At 44.9% G+C, this 12,870-nt stretch overlaps 1 protein-coding gene across 9 annotated transcripts in view; it reads right to left on the bottom strand.

Moving 5' to 3' along the window:
* Positions 1–762: 762 nt before the first annotated feature.
* The window catches only part of LOC128701491 (uncharacterized), a 248,289-nt gene continuing 236,181 nt past the window's right edge, over positions 763–12,870 (bottom strand). For 7 of the 9 annotated variants that reach the window (XM_070101766.1, XM_070101764.1, XM_070101758.1 and 4 more), the window contains one exon: positions 10,104–10,158. In XM_070101766.1, the coding sequence (XP_069957867.1) occupies positions 10,119–10,158 (40 nt within the window). In that variant the 3' untranslated portion in view covers positions 10,104–10,118. Of the gene's footprint in view, positions 785–8,231; positions 8,259–10,103; positions 10,159–12,870 lie in introns of those variants that run through there. The other 2 variants (XM_070101763.1, XM_070101762.1) reach the window with 2 other exon arrangements.

The raw sequence follows: 12,870 nt of genomic DNA on the forward strand, positions 1-12,870 counted from the left end.
AACATTACCCCTCCTTTAGAGTGCAGACACTGTACTTCCCATCTCTAGGGCTCAAGTCTGGCCTGCCAGTTAACTTGAATCCCTTATTAAATGTTACTTTGCTCACACTCCTACAGCACGTCAATCACATTCCCACTAATTCTACACCTTTCTAGAGAGTGCAGATTCAGAGCCCTCAGTCTATCCTCATAGGGAAGATTTCTGACACACGGGATCAATTTTGTCATCCTTTATACTTTTTCCAGTGTATTTATATCCATTCTGTAATATGGTGACCAGAACTGCTCAACATCATATAAATGAGGCCTAACCAAAGATATGTAGAGTTGAAGAACAACCTTAGGACTTCTATTGTTTATGCTTCTTGATATGAAGCCAAGGATTCTGTTAGCTTCATTGTGAACACTTATGCACTGTTGTCTTGGTTTCAAATTACTGTTAACCAGAACTCTTAAATTCTTTTCACAATCAGTAATGTTAAGATCTACATTATTTAGTACATATGTGGTGTGAAAATTTATGTGGACTGCCTCCAAGTGAGTCGCCTACCCTGGCAAACTCTGTTGACACCGAGCTTTGAGGTGGGTACCTCAGCCTCACAAGTGGCTTATAGAACAGATTTTCACAAATGATTGGTATTGCAAGAAACCTCGCCTGCATGCACGTATAAAAGACTAACTTACTTGGTGTTGCAGCATATATCCTGATCTTCAACTTCCTAAGCCTAGCTTTAGCCCATTTGGACTTCCCCTTGGAAACCACGTGCAACCGGGAGCATTAATTCCTTCAATATTCAATCGTAATTAGTGTCCTGCCTGCACCTCAGAAATTCCTATATCCCAGAGGGTATATATCCCCTAGTATAACTATGCAGACTTAGACACTAGCTTCAGACAGATCTGAGACACTGGTACTTACTGGGCATGCTCTCTCTGTAGCACGCCGAGCCCTCAGTTAACACAACCCACAATCTCCTAAGACACTGGCCAGAACCTACGGGAAAAGGTGAATATCTCGTCTTACTGTGTGGGCTGATGGAGGAGATCATCTACGGTACATCGAGGTGCCTCTACCAGATTTCCCCAGGTCTCAGATGTGAAGACACGTGGGGGCGCCGTCTGCTGTTCACGGCACGTCTTGTCCAGTCGGTGTCTGTCGTAAGAAGGGCGCTATTCTGTCTTTGTGACCTGCGCCCCGCTATTCAAGCTAGGGCTGCCAGTTCTCCCTAGCTAACTTATCCTAGTGTTTGCCTACATTATCGGCCTATTACTACCTATGTTAAGGTCTTAGGTCTACTTTATCATTATCTACAGATGCCTTAGTAAACCTAATATTAGTGTACTACCAGTAAAACTACCTACTCCTTCCCTGAAGAGTAAATCTATAAATTAAATAAGCTTACCAACAACCGCCAACCAGAGAATGCCTTGTTTGGGAGGGTTTAAGGGCCGCTCGGCTCAGACGACCAGACGGCCATGCTGGATCTGAGCTGTGGAACTATTTGGACCAAATAAATTTCCACATCCTCCCGCCGGCGAAGGTAGGCGCTAAGTCTAGATCAAGTCTGCCTCCCGCAGGTCCCCCCAGTGGGCCCTGGACTTGAGCTCCGTTCGACGGGTCGTCCGGCCGCTCAGCTCGCTCAACCTCTGGTCTGATTTCTCATGTCCCGGTCCCACCGTGTGGACCTCGAGAGGCAAAAGCCTGTTGATGGGTCTTATAGTCTCGACACCGTTCATTCTCACTTTCACCATTCTCAACTGCCCAGACTTGTCTGGGTGGGTTGACACTACCAGGCCAAGAGGCCAGTATGCCCTGGGCGCCTCGGATTCTACTAGCACCAGGTCCCCTTCACTCAGCATCATCTTATTTGCCTCGGGGTCGGCACCATAGAAATGTTCCCGCAAGGTTGTCAAGTAATCCCTCCGCCACACCTGGTTCCATTTGTCCAGGATGTTCACCAGTCTGTTGTGACTTCTGTGCAGTTCTTCATTGATGGGGGGACCATCTGGCCCATAATAATCCAGCTCCTTGGAAGACTGACTCAAAATTGCGGGGAAGGGCTCAATCCTTCTTCCAAACAGCATGTGATTGGGGGTGAGAGCTTCTTGCTCGTCAATCCCATTTTGTACGTAGGTCAGAGGCCTGTTATTAACTCTTGCCTCTATCTCAACTAACACTGTCCTCAGTTCATCACAGCTCACCCTCCTGCCATGCAAGACCTTCCGAATGCACCTTTTGACTGTGCCCACCATGCGTTCATAGAATCCCCCTTGCCAGGGTGCCCTGGGAGCTATGAACCTCCACTCGCACTCTATTCTCTTCAGGTGTTCTCGTACTTCTCCGTTGTCCCTAAGATTCCTGAAAACTTTATCGGCCGCCCTAAAGCTTGTGTCATTGTCCGAGATAATCAATCGCGGGCACGAGAATCTGGCAGTAAACCTCCTGAACAACTTCACGAAAGTCTCTGTTGTCATATCTTCTGCCAACTCCAAATGCACCGCTCGAGTAGTGGCACAAGTAAACAGGCAGACATATACTTTCTGAGACCCCACCCTCTCGTCTCCTGGGTTCTTCAATGTGATAGCCCCAGTATAGTCTATTCCTACAGTCTCAAAGGGCCTGTCACTATGTACCCGCTCCTGAGGCAGCGGTGGTGGACCTGGGAATGGTAGGGTCCTCCCATCGTACCGCCGGCAGACCGTGCAACTCTTTAGCACCCTTTTGACGGCAGCTCGACCCTTCAGTACCCAGTAATTCTGACGTAGGCAGGTGAGGGTATCTCCAAACCCCCCATGTAAGGTCCTCTGATGGGCATCTTGTATCAATAGCTCTGTCGCCCATCCCTCCTTTCCCAGCAGCACGGGATGTTTGGCCCCATAGCTGAGCTCAGAGTTTTGTATTCTTCCCCTGCATCTTATTAGCCCCACATGATCTAGGAACAATCCCAATGAGTGAACCAATTTGCTGTTCCCTGAGTCGTCATCGTTAGACACGCGTCCTGACGCCATAACCTGCTGCCGGGTCGCAAGTACTTCCAGCACTCCTGGAAACCTCCCCCTTTAGTACTGCCTTATCCAATATTCTCTGGGACCCACTAGAGACAACTGTCGACCTTGGCTTACCTTGTCATGCAGCTTCCTCACGAATCGAAATACCATTTCCGTGACTCCTATAAGTTTTCTCCACGAGGAGTAGCGCCTGGGGTCAAATAATTCAGTGTCGTGTTCCCCCGCAAAATGTACTATGCTGCTGATTGTCTCCACGAATTTCTGCTCCGGCCAGCAATCCCTTGCCGGTAACCAGTCTGGGCCTTTGAACCAAAGCTCGCTTTTACTCAACTTTCTGTGTGTCACCCCTCAGCTTATCAGGTCGGCTGGGTTTTGATCTGTAGGCACATACAGAATTGTTGACGTTGACTGTAGTTCCCGTATCTCCTTTACCCGATTCCTGACATAGGGGAGCTTAGACCTGTCATTCTGGACCCACTGTAAGGCCACCTCCGAGTCTGTCCATACATAGGTGTGTCTCACCCTCAGATTACTCAACACCTCCTCTACGTACTTACCCAGTCTTGCTCCCAACAACATCGCCGTGAGCTCTAGCTTTGGGATCGAGCAATCCTTCAGGGGTGTCACCCGCACACGACTGGTGACCAGATTGACTTGGTCCCCGGCCACCAAATACGCTACTGCCCCATAGGCCCTGGAGGAGGCATCACAGAAGACGTGCAAGTCATAATCCCGCCCGGTGCACCCGATGGACCTGGGGAATGTGAACTCGTGCAATTCCGCTAGGTCTTTGTTAACCAGATCCCACTCCTGGCAGACTGTTTCTGGCAGTGGGTCGTCCCAACCTAGGTTCAGCTCCCAGGTCTGTTGCACTAGCATCCTCCCTCGAATGGTGATGGGTGTCAACAAACCCAAAGGATTGAAGGCAGTCTGCACTTTGCTCAGCAAAGACCTCCTGGTCAGCTTCCCTTCCCCATCAGGCTTCCTCTTTAGCCTAAGTCTGTCTTCCTTGATTTCCCACTACAGTCCCAACACCGATGTTACCTCAGGCACTGAGTAGCCAGTATAGTCACGTTCCACCATGCCCCGCAACGTTGGATTGTTTGTCACCCATTCTCTCAATGGCATGTTAGCCGAGAGCATCTCCTGATTAGACTCTCGGTAAATGTCCATCAACAGCCTTTCATCTGAGGTGGTACCCTGCATGTTGTCTACATAAAATAGGGTCTTCAGTAATTCTTTAAGTGGGCTATTACAGTTCACAAGGTGGTAGTCTGTGGTAGCCTGTAATAGGAATGGTGAACTAGTGGCACCAAACAACACTGCCCTGAATCTATAGGTATCATACCCTTGTTGGGCGCCTCCGTGTTAGCCAACCACAAGAACCTTGTGTAGTCCCTATCCTGTGGCTGCAACCCAATACGTAGGAAGGCTTTGCTAATGTCTGCCGCATAGGCGTACTGTTCCGTCCTGAATCTCAACAACACATCTGCTAGTTTCTGCGTCAGGGAGGGCCCTGTGAGCAGACAGTCGTTCAACGATGGCTCTCGGGGACTCGCCTGCGAGCTGCAGTTGAAGACTACTCTGATGGGAGTGGTTACCGACTCCTTGGTGACTGCCATGTGTGGAAGATAATGGGTGTTTTCCCCAGGGCTGGCATTGGGCACTTTCTCGATGAACCCAAGGGCCAGCTGTTCCTTAATAATATCATCATATTTCCCCACCAGACCCTTCTTGGTCAGGCTGTTCACCAATGAATTCAACTGACCATGTGCCCTCTTGAAATTAGTGGGCAGCGTTGGATGGCCCGGTTTCCATGGGAGTCGCACCCAATACTGTCCATCCCTGAACTGCACATGGTTCAAGTAATCTCGATACGTCTCTTCGTGTTCGGGGGGCGGCTGGTCACCTTTGATCCCTACTACATCCAGGTCCCATAGTTTATGGACCGGCTCACTGTCGGATATGCCAATTTGCGCCTCTGACAGGCCTTCGTGCACACCAATCCGCATCACCAGTACAGCCTCAGTCACTGTAATACCAGAGCCCTCCTTTCCCGGGGTCGCAGGGAAGTGAGCTGGTACTCTGCCTCCTACGATGTACCCCGCTGGAGTCCTGTACAGGCCCACACCCTCCTTGATAACCCTTCTCGTAGACACGAACTCATCTAGGTAATCCACTCCTACCAAGATGCCTACATTACTAACATTGTCTGTAGCAATGTCTGATTCTGCTAGCTTCACACCCAACTCCCTCAAACGTTTGACTGCTGCAGCCAGTCCCCTAGTGGTAATGATATTGGGCAGCCTCTTCACCATTAAGGCTGAAATTTCCCGTCGATGCCCGGCTAACCTGACCGTCACATTGACTACTGGATAAGACCTGCGTGGGACATCCCCACCAAACCCTTCCACCTTCATGTCAACTTTACCAACTGTCTCCAGCTTCAACCTAGTTGCTAGACTCTCCGCTATGAAGGATCTCTGTGCCCCACTGTCGAAGAACAAACGGGTTGTTTCAGACTTCTTCCCGTTCGCGACCACCGCCATTATGGTGGGCAAGGCCACCGAGCCTTGAAACTGCTCACCAGAACAAATTCTCGGTGCCGTACTCACCACACTCATCGCTACTTCTGACTTGTTCTTGCTCTCCGCCCTTTCTTGCGGTTTGCTCTCCTTAACTTGTGCTAATCCGGCATCATTAGGACACAGTGCACTGTGGTGCTTTCCCTTCCTGCAGCCCCGACACTCCCTGAGCATGGTGTTACAGTCCCTGGCAAAATGTTCTCCACAACACTTGAAACAAAGTCTCAACTCTCTTAGCCGTTGAACCCTTTGGTTATAGGTGGTGAAGCTTGAACACCCTGAACTAGCGTGTTCTTCATCACAAAACACGCACTGTCTCATACTGGCCGCTTTAGTGGCTTCTCCCTTGGCCCTGTGGGTGGAGGGCTCGCCCTGGGCATAATACGTGCCTACTTTAGTGGGAGGTGGTTTAGGTCTATCTCTCGAATGTCTGGGGAAGTCGAACGACTTCTCCTTGGTAGGTAATTTCTCCCCCTGACCTATGCTCAGGTGAGATATGAGATCCCCTAGCCCTTCAATAATTTGGTTTATCGTGAACCTATTCGTCCGATATTTTAAGTGTAACTCATGTACTGTCGTGCTAGCCAGTTTCCTCTGAATCACCTGGCTAAGGACCCATTTTGAATCATTCTCATCATGCAAATCTCTGAAACTATTGGTCAAGCTCATAATCTCAATACGGAACTTCTCTAGACTTTGACGGTCATGTCGGCAAGCCTCTAGATCCAACAACCGATAAAGTATAGCTACGTTTATCTCCTCAGTGTTGCCAAACATGTCTTCTAATTGGACTTTGGCATGTTGGTAATTAGTGTCAGTAATCGGGTAGTGCCGGACCAGATCTAAGGCTTTACCCTTGAGCTGCGACCGCAAATACTGCAACTTGACGGCATCTGACAAATCATTTCTGTCATCTATCTGGGCTCTAAACTGATCCCAGAAAGCAATGTACTCTGTTAAGGTTCCGTCAAACGTTGGTAAATTCAACTGGGGTAGTCTGGGCAACACATTAACAGGTGTGCTGTTGTTCGTGTTCCTTGAAACATTTGCTGCCCCTGCTGTACCGGCCTTCAAAGTCTTTATTAACTGCCTGCAGAGTCTCATCTCTGCTTTACACTCTGCCCTTCGTTCGTCATAGTCTGTCCGTGCTACTTCGACTGTATATTCAGGCTCACCTGTAGTATAGGCCTCTGTCTCATAAAGGATAAATGATCTCTCAAAGGCCTCCAGTCTTTGCTCCAAAGGTTTCAGGCAATTCTCTAGTTCCTCCCAGTCTACGTCCTGATCTTGCCTGACCATACGACACGCCTCACATGCTTTGCTCAGGCGCCCCTTATAGGCTCCCATAGACCGCTTTAATTGACTTAGAGCTGGGACAGCTGGTACTGCATCTTCACCTACCATAGTTGCGGTTTAGTTAAGATCACGGTGCTAATTTGTATTTCAATTAGCCCACCCCACAGCACAAACGGTATTAGGTGAGAATGAACGAGTCTCAAGGCTTCTCAACAAGCTTAACAATTCCCTTTATTATATTGACTCTACTCTGAATCAAAAATGTACACTGTTAGCTCTCAAATCCCAATCAAAATGTGTATCGATGTGAAAGCTTAATCTAGCACTTAACTGTACAATGCCAGCAAATAATTACAGGACTTAACCTAGTCTCAGGTATAATTCACAAATCCCACATTAACATGAATCAAAGATGATGAAAAATCACAATAAAAGTGCAGTATACAAATTAAAATCACTTGGTTAACACAAGTAAATTCAACAATTCAACTTGTGAAACAGTAAATGAATAATGTATGTAACCAGCTTGGCCTGTGCCCAGCTTACTCTGTCTAGCGTGGATGGTTGGATAAGGTAAATCCTAACCTAGCTAGTGTGCTATAACTAAAACCTGGCTTTATAACTCCCTGTAAATAATAACTAGGTTAAATCTGTCCTAGCTACTATAACCTTTTGTAAATATTGCACAAGCCTAGCCTAACTGTGGCTACCTGCAAATCCACTGTAAGTAATTAACACACAAGTCTCCTACTCTGGATTACTTGTAATCACTGTAAATAATTAAATTCACAAGCTTCTCTAGCCTACCTGGCCTGCCTGTAAATTACTGCAAATAACAACTTCTGTGTATAGTCAGCTTGGCCTAGCCTCTGTGTAACTTTGACCTAGGTGTGCTAACTTAACCTAACTTTTTCAAACTGGTTCCTAACTGTGGCCTAGCTATGATAGCTTAACCTAACTCTGTAAAACTGGTTCCTAACTGTGGCCTAGCTATGATAGCTTAACCTAACTCTGTTAAACTGGTTCCTAACTGTGGCCTAGCTATGATAGCTTAACCTAGCTATTCCACATCCGGTTTTCGAAGGACCACTTTTGTGAAAATTTGTGTGGACTGCCTCCAAGTGAGTCGCCTACCCTGGCAAACTCTGTTGACACCGAGCTCTGAGGTGGGTACCTCAGCCTCACAAGTGGCTTATAGAACAGATTTTCACAAATGATTGGTATTGCAAGAAACCTCGCCTGCATGCACGTATAAAGGACTAACTTACTTGGTGTTGCAGCATATATCCTGATCTTCAACTTCCTAAGCCTAGCTTTAGCCCCTTTGGACTTCCCCTTGGAAACCACGTGCAACCGGGAGCATTAATTCCTGCAATATTCAATCGTAATTAGTGTCCTGCCTGCTCCTCAGAAAATCCTATATCCCAGAGGGTATGTATCCCCTAGTATAACTATGCAGACTTAGACACTAGCTTCAGACGGCTCTGAGACACTGGTACTTACTGGGCATGCTCTCTCTGTAGCACGCCGAGCCCTCAGTTAACTCAACCCACAATCTCCTAAGACACTGGCCAGAACCTACAGGAAAAGGTGAATATCTCGTCTTACTGTATGGGCTGATGGAGGAGATCATCTACGGTACATCGAGGTGCCTCTACCAGATTTCCCCAGGTCTCAGATGTGAAGACACGTGGGGGCGCCGTCTGCTGTTCACGGCATGTCTTGTCCAGTCAGTGTCTGTCGTAAGAAGGGCGCTATTCTGTCTTTGTGACCTGCGCCCCGCCATTCAAGCTAGGGCTGCCAGTTCTCCCTAGCTAACTTATCCTAGTGTTTGCCTACATTATCGGCCTATTACTACCTATGTTAAGGTCTTAGGTCTACTTTATCATTATCTACAGATGCCTTAGTAAACCTAATATTAGTGTACTACCAGTAAAACTACCTACTCCTTCCCTGAAGAGTAAATCTATAAATTAAATAAGCTTACCAACAACCGCCAACCAGAGAATGCCTTGTTTGGGAGGGTTTAAGGGCCGCTCGGCTCAGACGACCAGACGGCCATGCTGGATCTGAGCTGTGGAACTATTTGGACCAAATAAATTTCCACATGTGGCATGGTTATTTTCCTATCCAACATTTAGAACTTTGCATTTGTCTACAATAAAATGGATCTATCTGCCACTTCTCCGACCACTGCATCAGTCGATTCAAATCATTCTCGAGCACTCTAATGTCCTCATTAGAATGAATTGGACGGCTTTTTTTGTGGAGTCATCAGAAATTTGCTTATGTCGCTATTTATTCCCTCCAGTATGTCGTTTATATAAATTGTGAGCAACAAGAGGCCAAACACTGACCCTTTTGGAACACTGCTTGTGACGTGCCCCCATTTTGATTTCTCCCCATTTATGCAAACTCTATGCTGCCTAGTTGTCAACCATGCTTCTTCCCAGGAAAAAGAATCCACCTCCTATTCTGTGTGCCTTACGTTTCTTCTGATGTGGACCTCTATCGAAAACCTTTCTTAAGTCCATATACACAATATTATATTCAATGCTATGATCTACCTCTTCAAATACCATAGTGAAAAAAAATAATAAATTCATAAGGCTTCTTCGTAAAACCGTGCTGAAATTCATTAATAAATTTATGCCTTTCAAAATGGCTACGAATTACCTCGGCAATTACTGATTTCATAAATTTTCCCACTATGGAGGTAAGGCTTATTGGTCTATAATTCATAGCTATGTGTGAAGGCTTACTCAGCCCTGTAACAACTTCAGTCAGTATTACTAAGGCTGGCTCCTCCTCAGGAAAATTAATGAATAGAAAAAGAACAAAAACTGACAAATATAAACACTTTCTTATTTAGGAAATATGAAATATAAAACACTTAAATATGAAATATTAATCCTACTTTAAAGAAAATGAAAAATGAAAAATATAAATAACTGAATTCAATGCTAATTTAAAACTTGGGTGTCTGGTGTTGGTGACACTGTGTTGTTGAAATCATATCCGTTGCTGTTGATGGAGGGGGGGGTCGCAGGTGTTGGTTATAACTCACTGGCTCATTCTAGTGGCTGTAAGTAATCTTTCCCGATGACAGGAGATCAGGTTCTTGACCCCTGTAATGATGAGGGGTTATGTCCTGATTCTTCATATAAGTGCACAGGCAAGTAAATCCAATATGGGACGTCTCCAGAACGTTAGTCCGTCTCCATCAGTTTTACTTGTTGATTGACAGGTGACCCTCTCTGTCATCCAAGCTGGAAAGATAGGCAGGTTACCCACTGCTTAAGAAATCACTCTCCATAAGTACAATACTTAAAAGATGTGGTGATTATTACAACAGTCAACTTAGAGCAAGACTGAAAGGACTAAGTTTATTATTGGTCAAAAGTGAAGCTTTCAACCAATAAATCCACTAGAAAACAAGGCAGGCATGTACTTACAGTAGTGTTGGGAGCTGTGAGTCGAGTGATTTACTGTTTGACCAGAGCCCTACACGTCACCTTTCGGGGGGGAAGAGGGAGGGGAAGGGATAGCGGGAGCTTGACTTACCCTACCTTAACAAGTAGCCGGCAATGAAACTATTGTTACTATATACTCCCTCGCTACTCCTATCTACTGAACTTTTCCCTCACACTATGTAAACAGGTATTACATTTGCCATTTTTCACTTGTATGGACCTATGGCAGTTTGTAGTGATATATTGAAAAGATTAGTCATAGGTATGCTAAGTCCCTTTACAACCCTTGCAAACAATTCATCAAGGGCAGGGGATTTTTTAGGTTTTAGTCCCTTTACCGGGCAGACCCGAGTGTAGGCGGTCCTCATAGCGTGGTTTTTTGCGCACGTCCTACAACTCCCGCCGCGTATCTAGGTTCCCATTCTCTATTTCTGACCAATCACAGACCTTCCCTGAGTCGCCCAGGCTGAGCGGTGATGGCGGCTGCTCGCTTCCCATTGGTCGAGACAGCAGAATGTAAACACTTCTACCTTGCCGGCGCCAAAACTCGTGTTTCTCGGTATAGTGCTCCTTATATACTGAAGCATTTCACCCAATACAATGTCGGTAAGTACTGATTTGTGTGTCTAGTGTGTAAATGAATAGTTTAGCCATATTTTGATATATATATGAAGGCGTTGTGAAGCATATTACGAGTGCACCATGCAAATGAAAAAAGTGCAACAAAATATGACCAAGCACAGTCGTTCCTGCCCTTTTAGGTGCAGTTTTCAAGTTTCGGTATATAAATATTTCCATAAAATTTGGTAGTGTATATATGAATTCAGTAATGGTCTGGGTGTGTACAGAACGTTTTTATTGTCCTTCCAGATCAATAAGAAATTGTTCTACGGTGAGTCCTCCAAGGATAAGTCGAGATTTGTCTGTGTTTGGGATGACAGTGACTCAGATCAAGATCCAGATGACCTGGAAGTGGTGGAAACTGATGATGAATACTTGCCACAAGATGCAGAGGTGCCAACAGATGAGAAGGAAGCTATGCCACCATCCAAAAAGAAGAAATTGAACAAGAAGAAGATACTTGCTTACATGCAAGTATTGCAGCAACAAGAATAATCATGTCGCATCTTCATTTTCCTGTGCCACATGCAAAGTAAATCTATCCATCAAGAAGGATAGAAATTGTTTCATAAAGTTTCATTGCAGAAATTAGTGATGTAAAAGGATTGTTCTTTCTCAGGGAACTCAAGAATATTTCATTTGTAAGTTGTATCTCATTGCAATGTGTCATTGTTGATAAGTAGTTCCTACTTCTATTTTTTTACTGCTTATAAATTGTTCAGAAACAAGTTCCATTTATGTTTTTTATATTGTCTACTTTTATAATAAATTTAAAAAATATTTATTTCGTTTTTTTTCAACAATTGCAACCTTGCAACATTCTAAATTGTTATACCCCAAACGGGCAGGACCGCATATACTCGGTGTTCGAATATCTGCAATTGCCCGAGATGTTACTTTCACAACTCTGTTTGGATGGTCTCAGTGACCTTACATCGAGTGGCTCTATCTCCTCATACGAAATCACTTTCAAAATCTGCATTTTAGTCTGCCTTGCCCCTTCTTAATTAATGTCTCTATTTGTCTGAGGACCATGTCATTGTTCCATGTCATAATTCCCTTTTTGCTTTTTTTATTCCTTTTTTTATACCTCTCGTTAATTGAATATATTGATTTCCTAACTGCCAATCCCCTCTTTTGATACGCCTGTATATGCTTCACTTTTGACCAGTGAGATGTTTTAATCTATTGTTTATCCATTCGGATCATTTTTGCTAGATCTTATTTCCCTACTCGGAAAAAAAAGTTGTCTGGTCAGTTAGAACTATGCTCCAAAATACGTCATATTGGCAACCAACCAAGCGGAAGTTTGTGACACAAAATTAATTGCAGTTATCTGAGTAATTCCATTATACATTGAAACTCAGTGATTTGTGATCACTTTCCCCAAGCTTATCATTAACCTCAAGATTATTAATTAGTGATACTTTGCTGGCAAGAACCAAGTCAAGCAGGTTGTTTACTCTAGTTGGTTCTGTCACAAACTGCTATAAAAAAATATCCTGAATCATATCAAGATTTCGTGTCACATTGTTCTAGTCAATTTTTTGAATGTTAAAATCTCCCATTAAGGGATCCCTCGGGCAATTTCTGCGCGCGCTCGACCAAAAATCGAAAAATTATGGAAATTGAGTTATATATACCGAGAAATAGCTTAACTCTTTGGCAACACAATGGTACCAGAATGAATGTTCTACGACGTTTCTACAAGAAATTACAGTCATTTATATGAGGTAAGGTGACGGTGATATTGGTAGCGAGTCTGCTCACAGCCCATATATATTTTGGAAATTTTTCCTTGTTTTTTATCGCTTTTTCTTGCATTATACTTTCTAATATAATAACTGACTATTTGGCATCATAAAACTGAAGGCGGAGCTTATCCCT

Source organism: Cherax quadricarinatus, chromosome 78 (assembly GCF_038502225.1).
Source record: "Cherax quadricarinatus isolate ZL_2023a chromosome 78, ASM3850222v1, whole genome shotgun sequence".
Classification (NCBI taxonomy): domain Eukaryota; kingdom Metazoa; phylum Arthropoda; class Malacostraca; order Decapoda; family Parastacidae; genus Cherax; species Cherax quadricarinatus.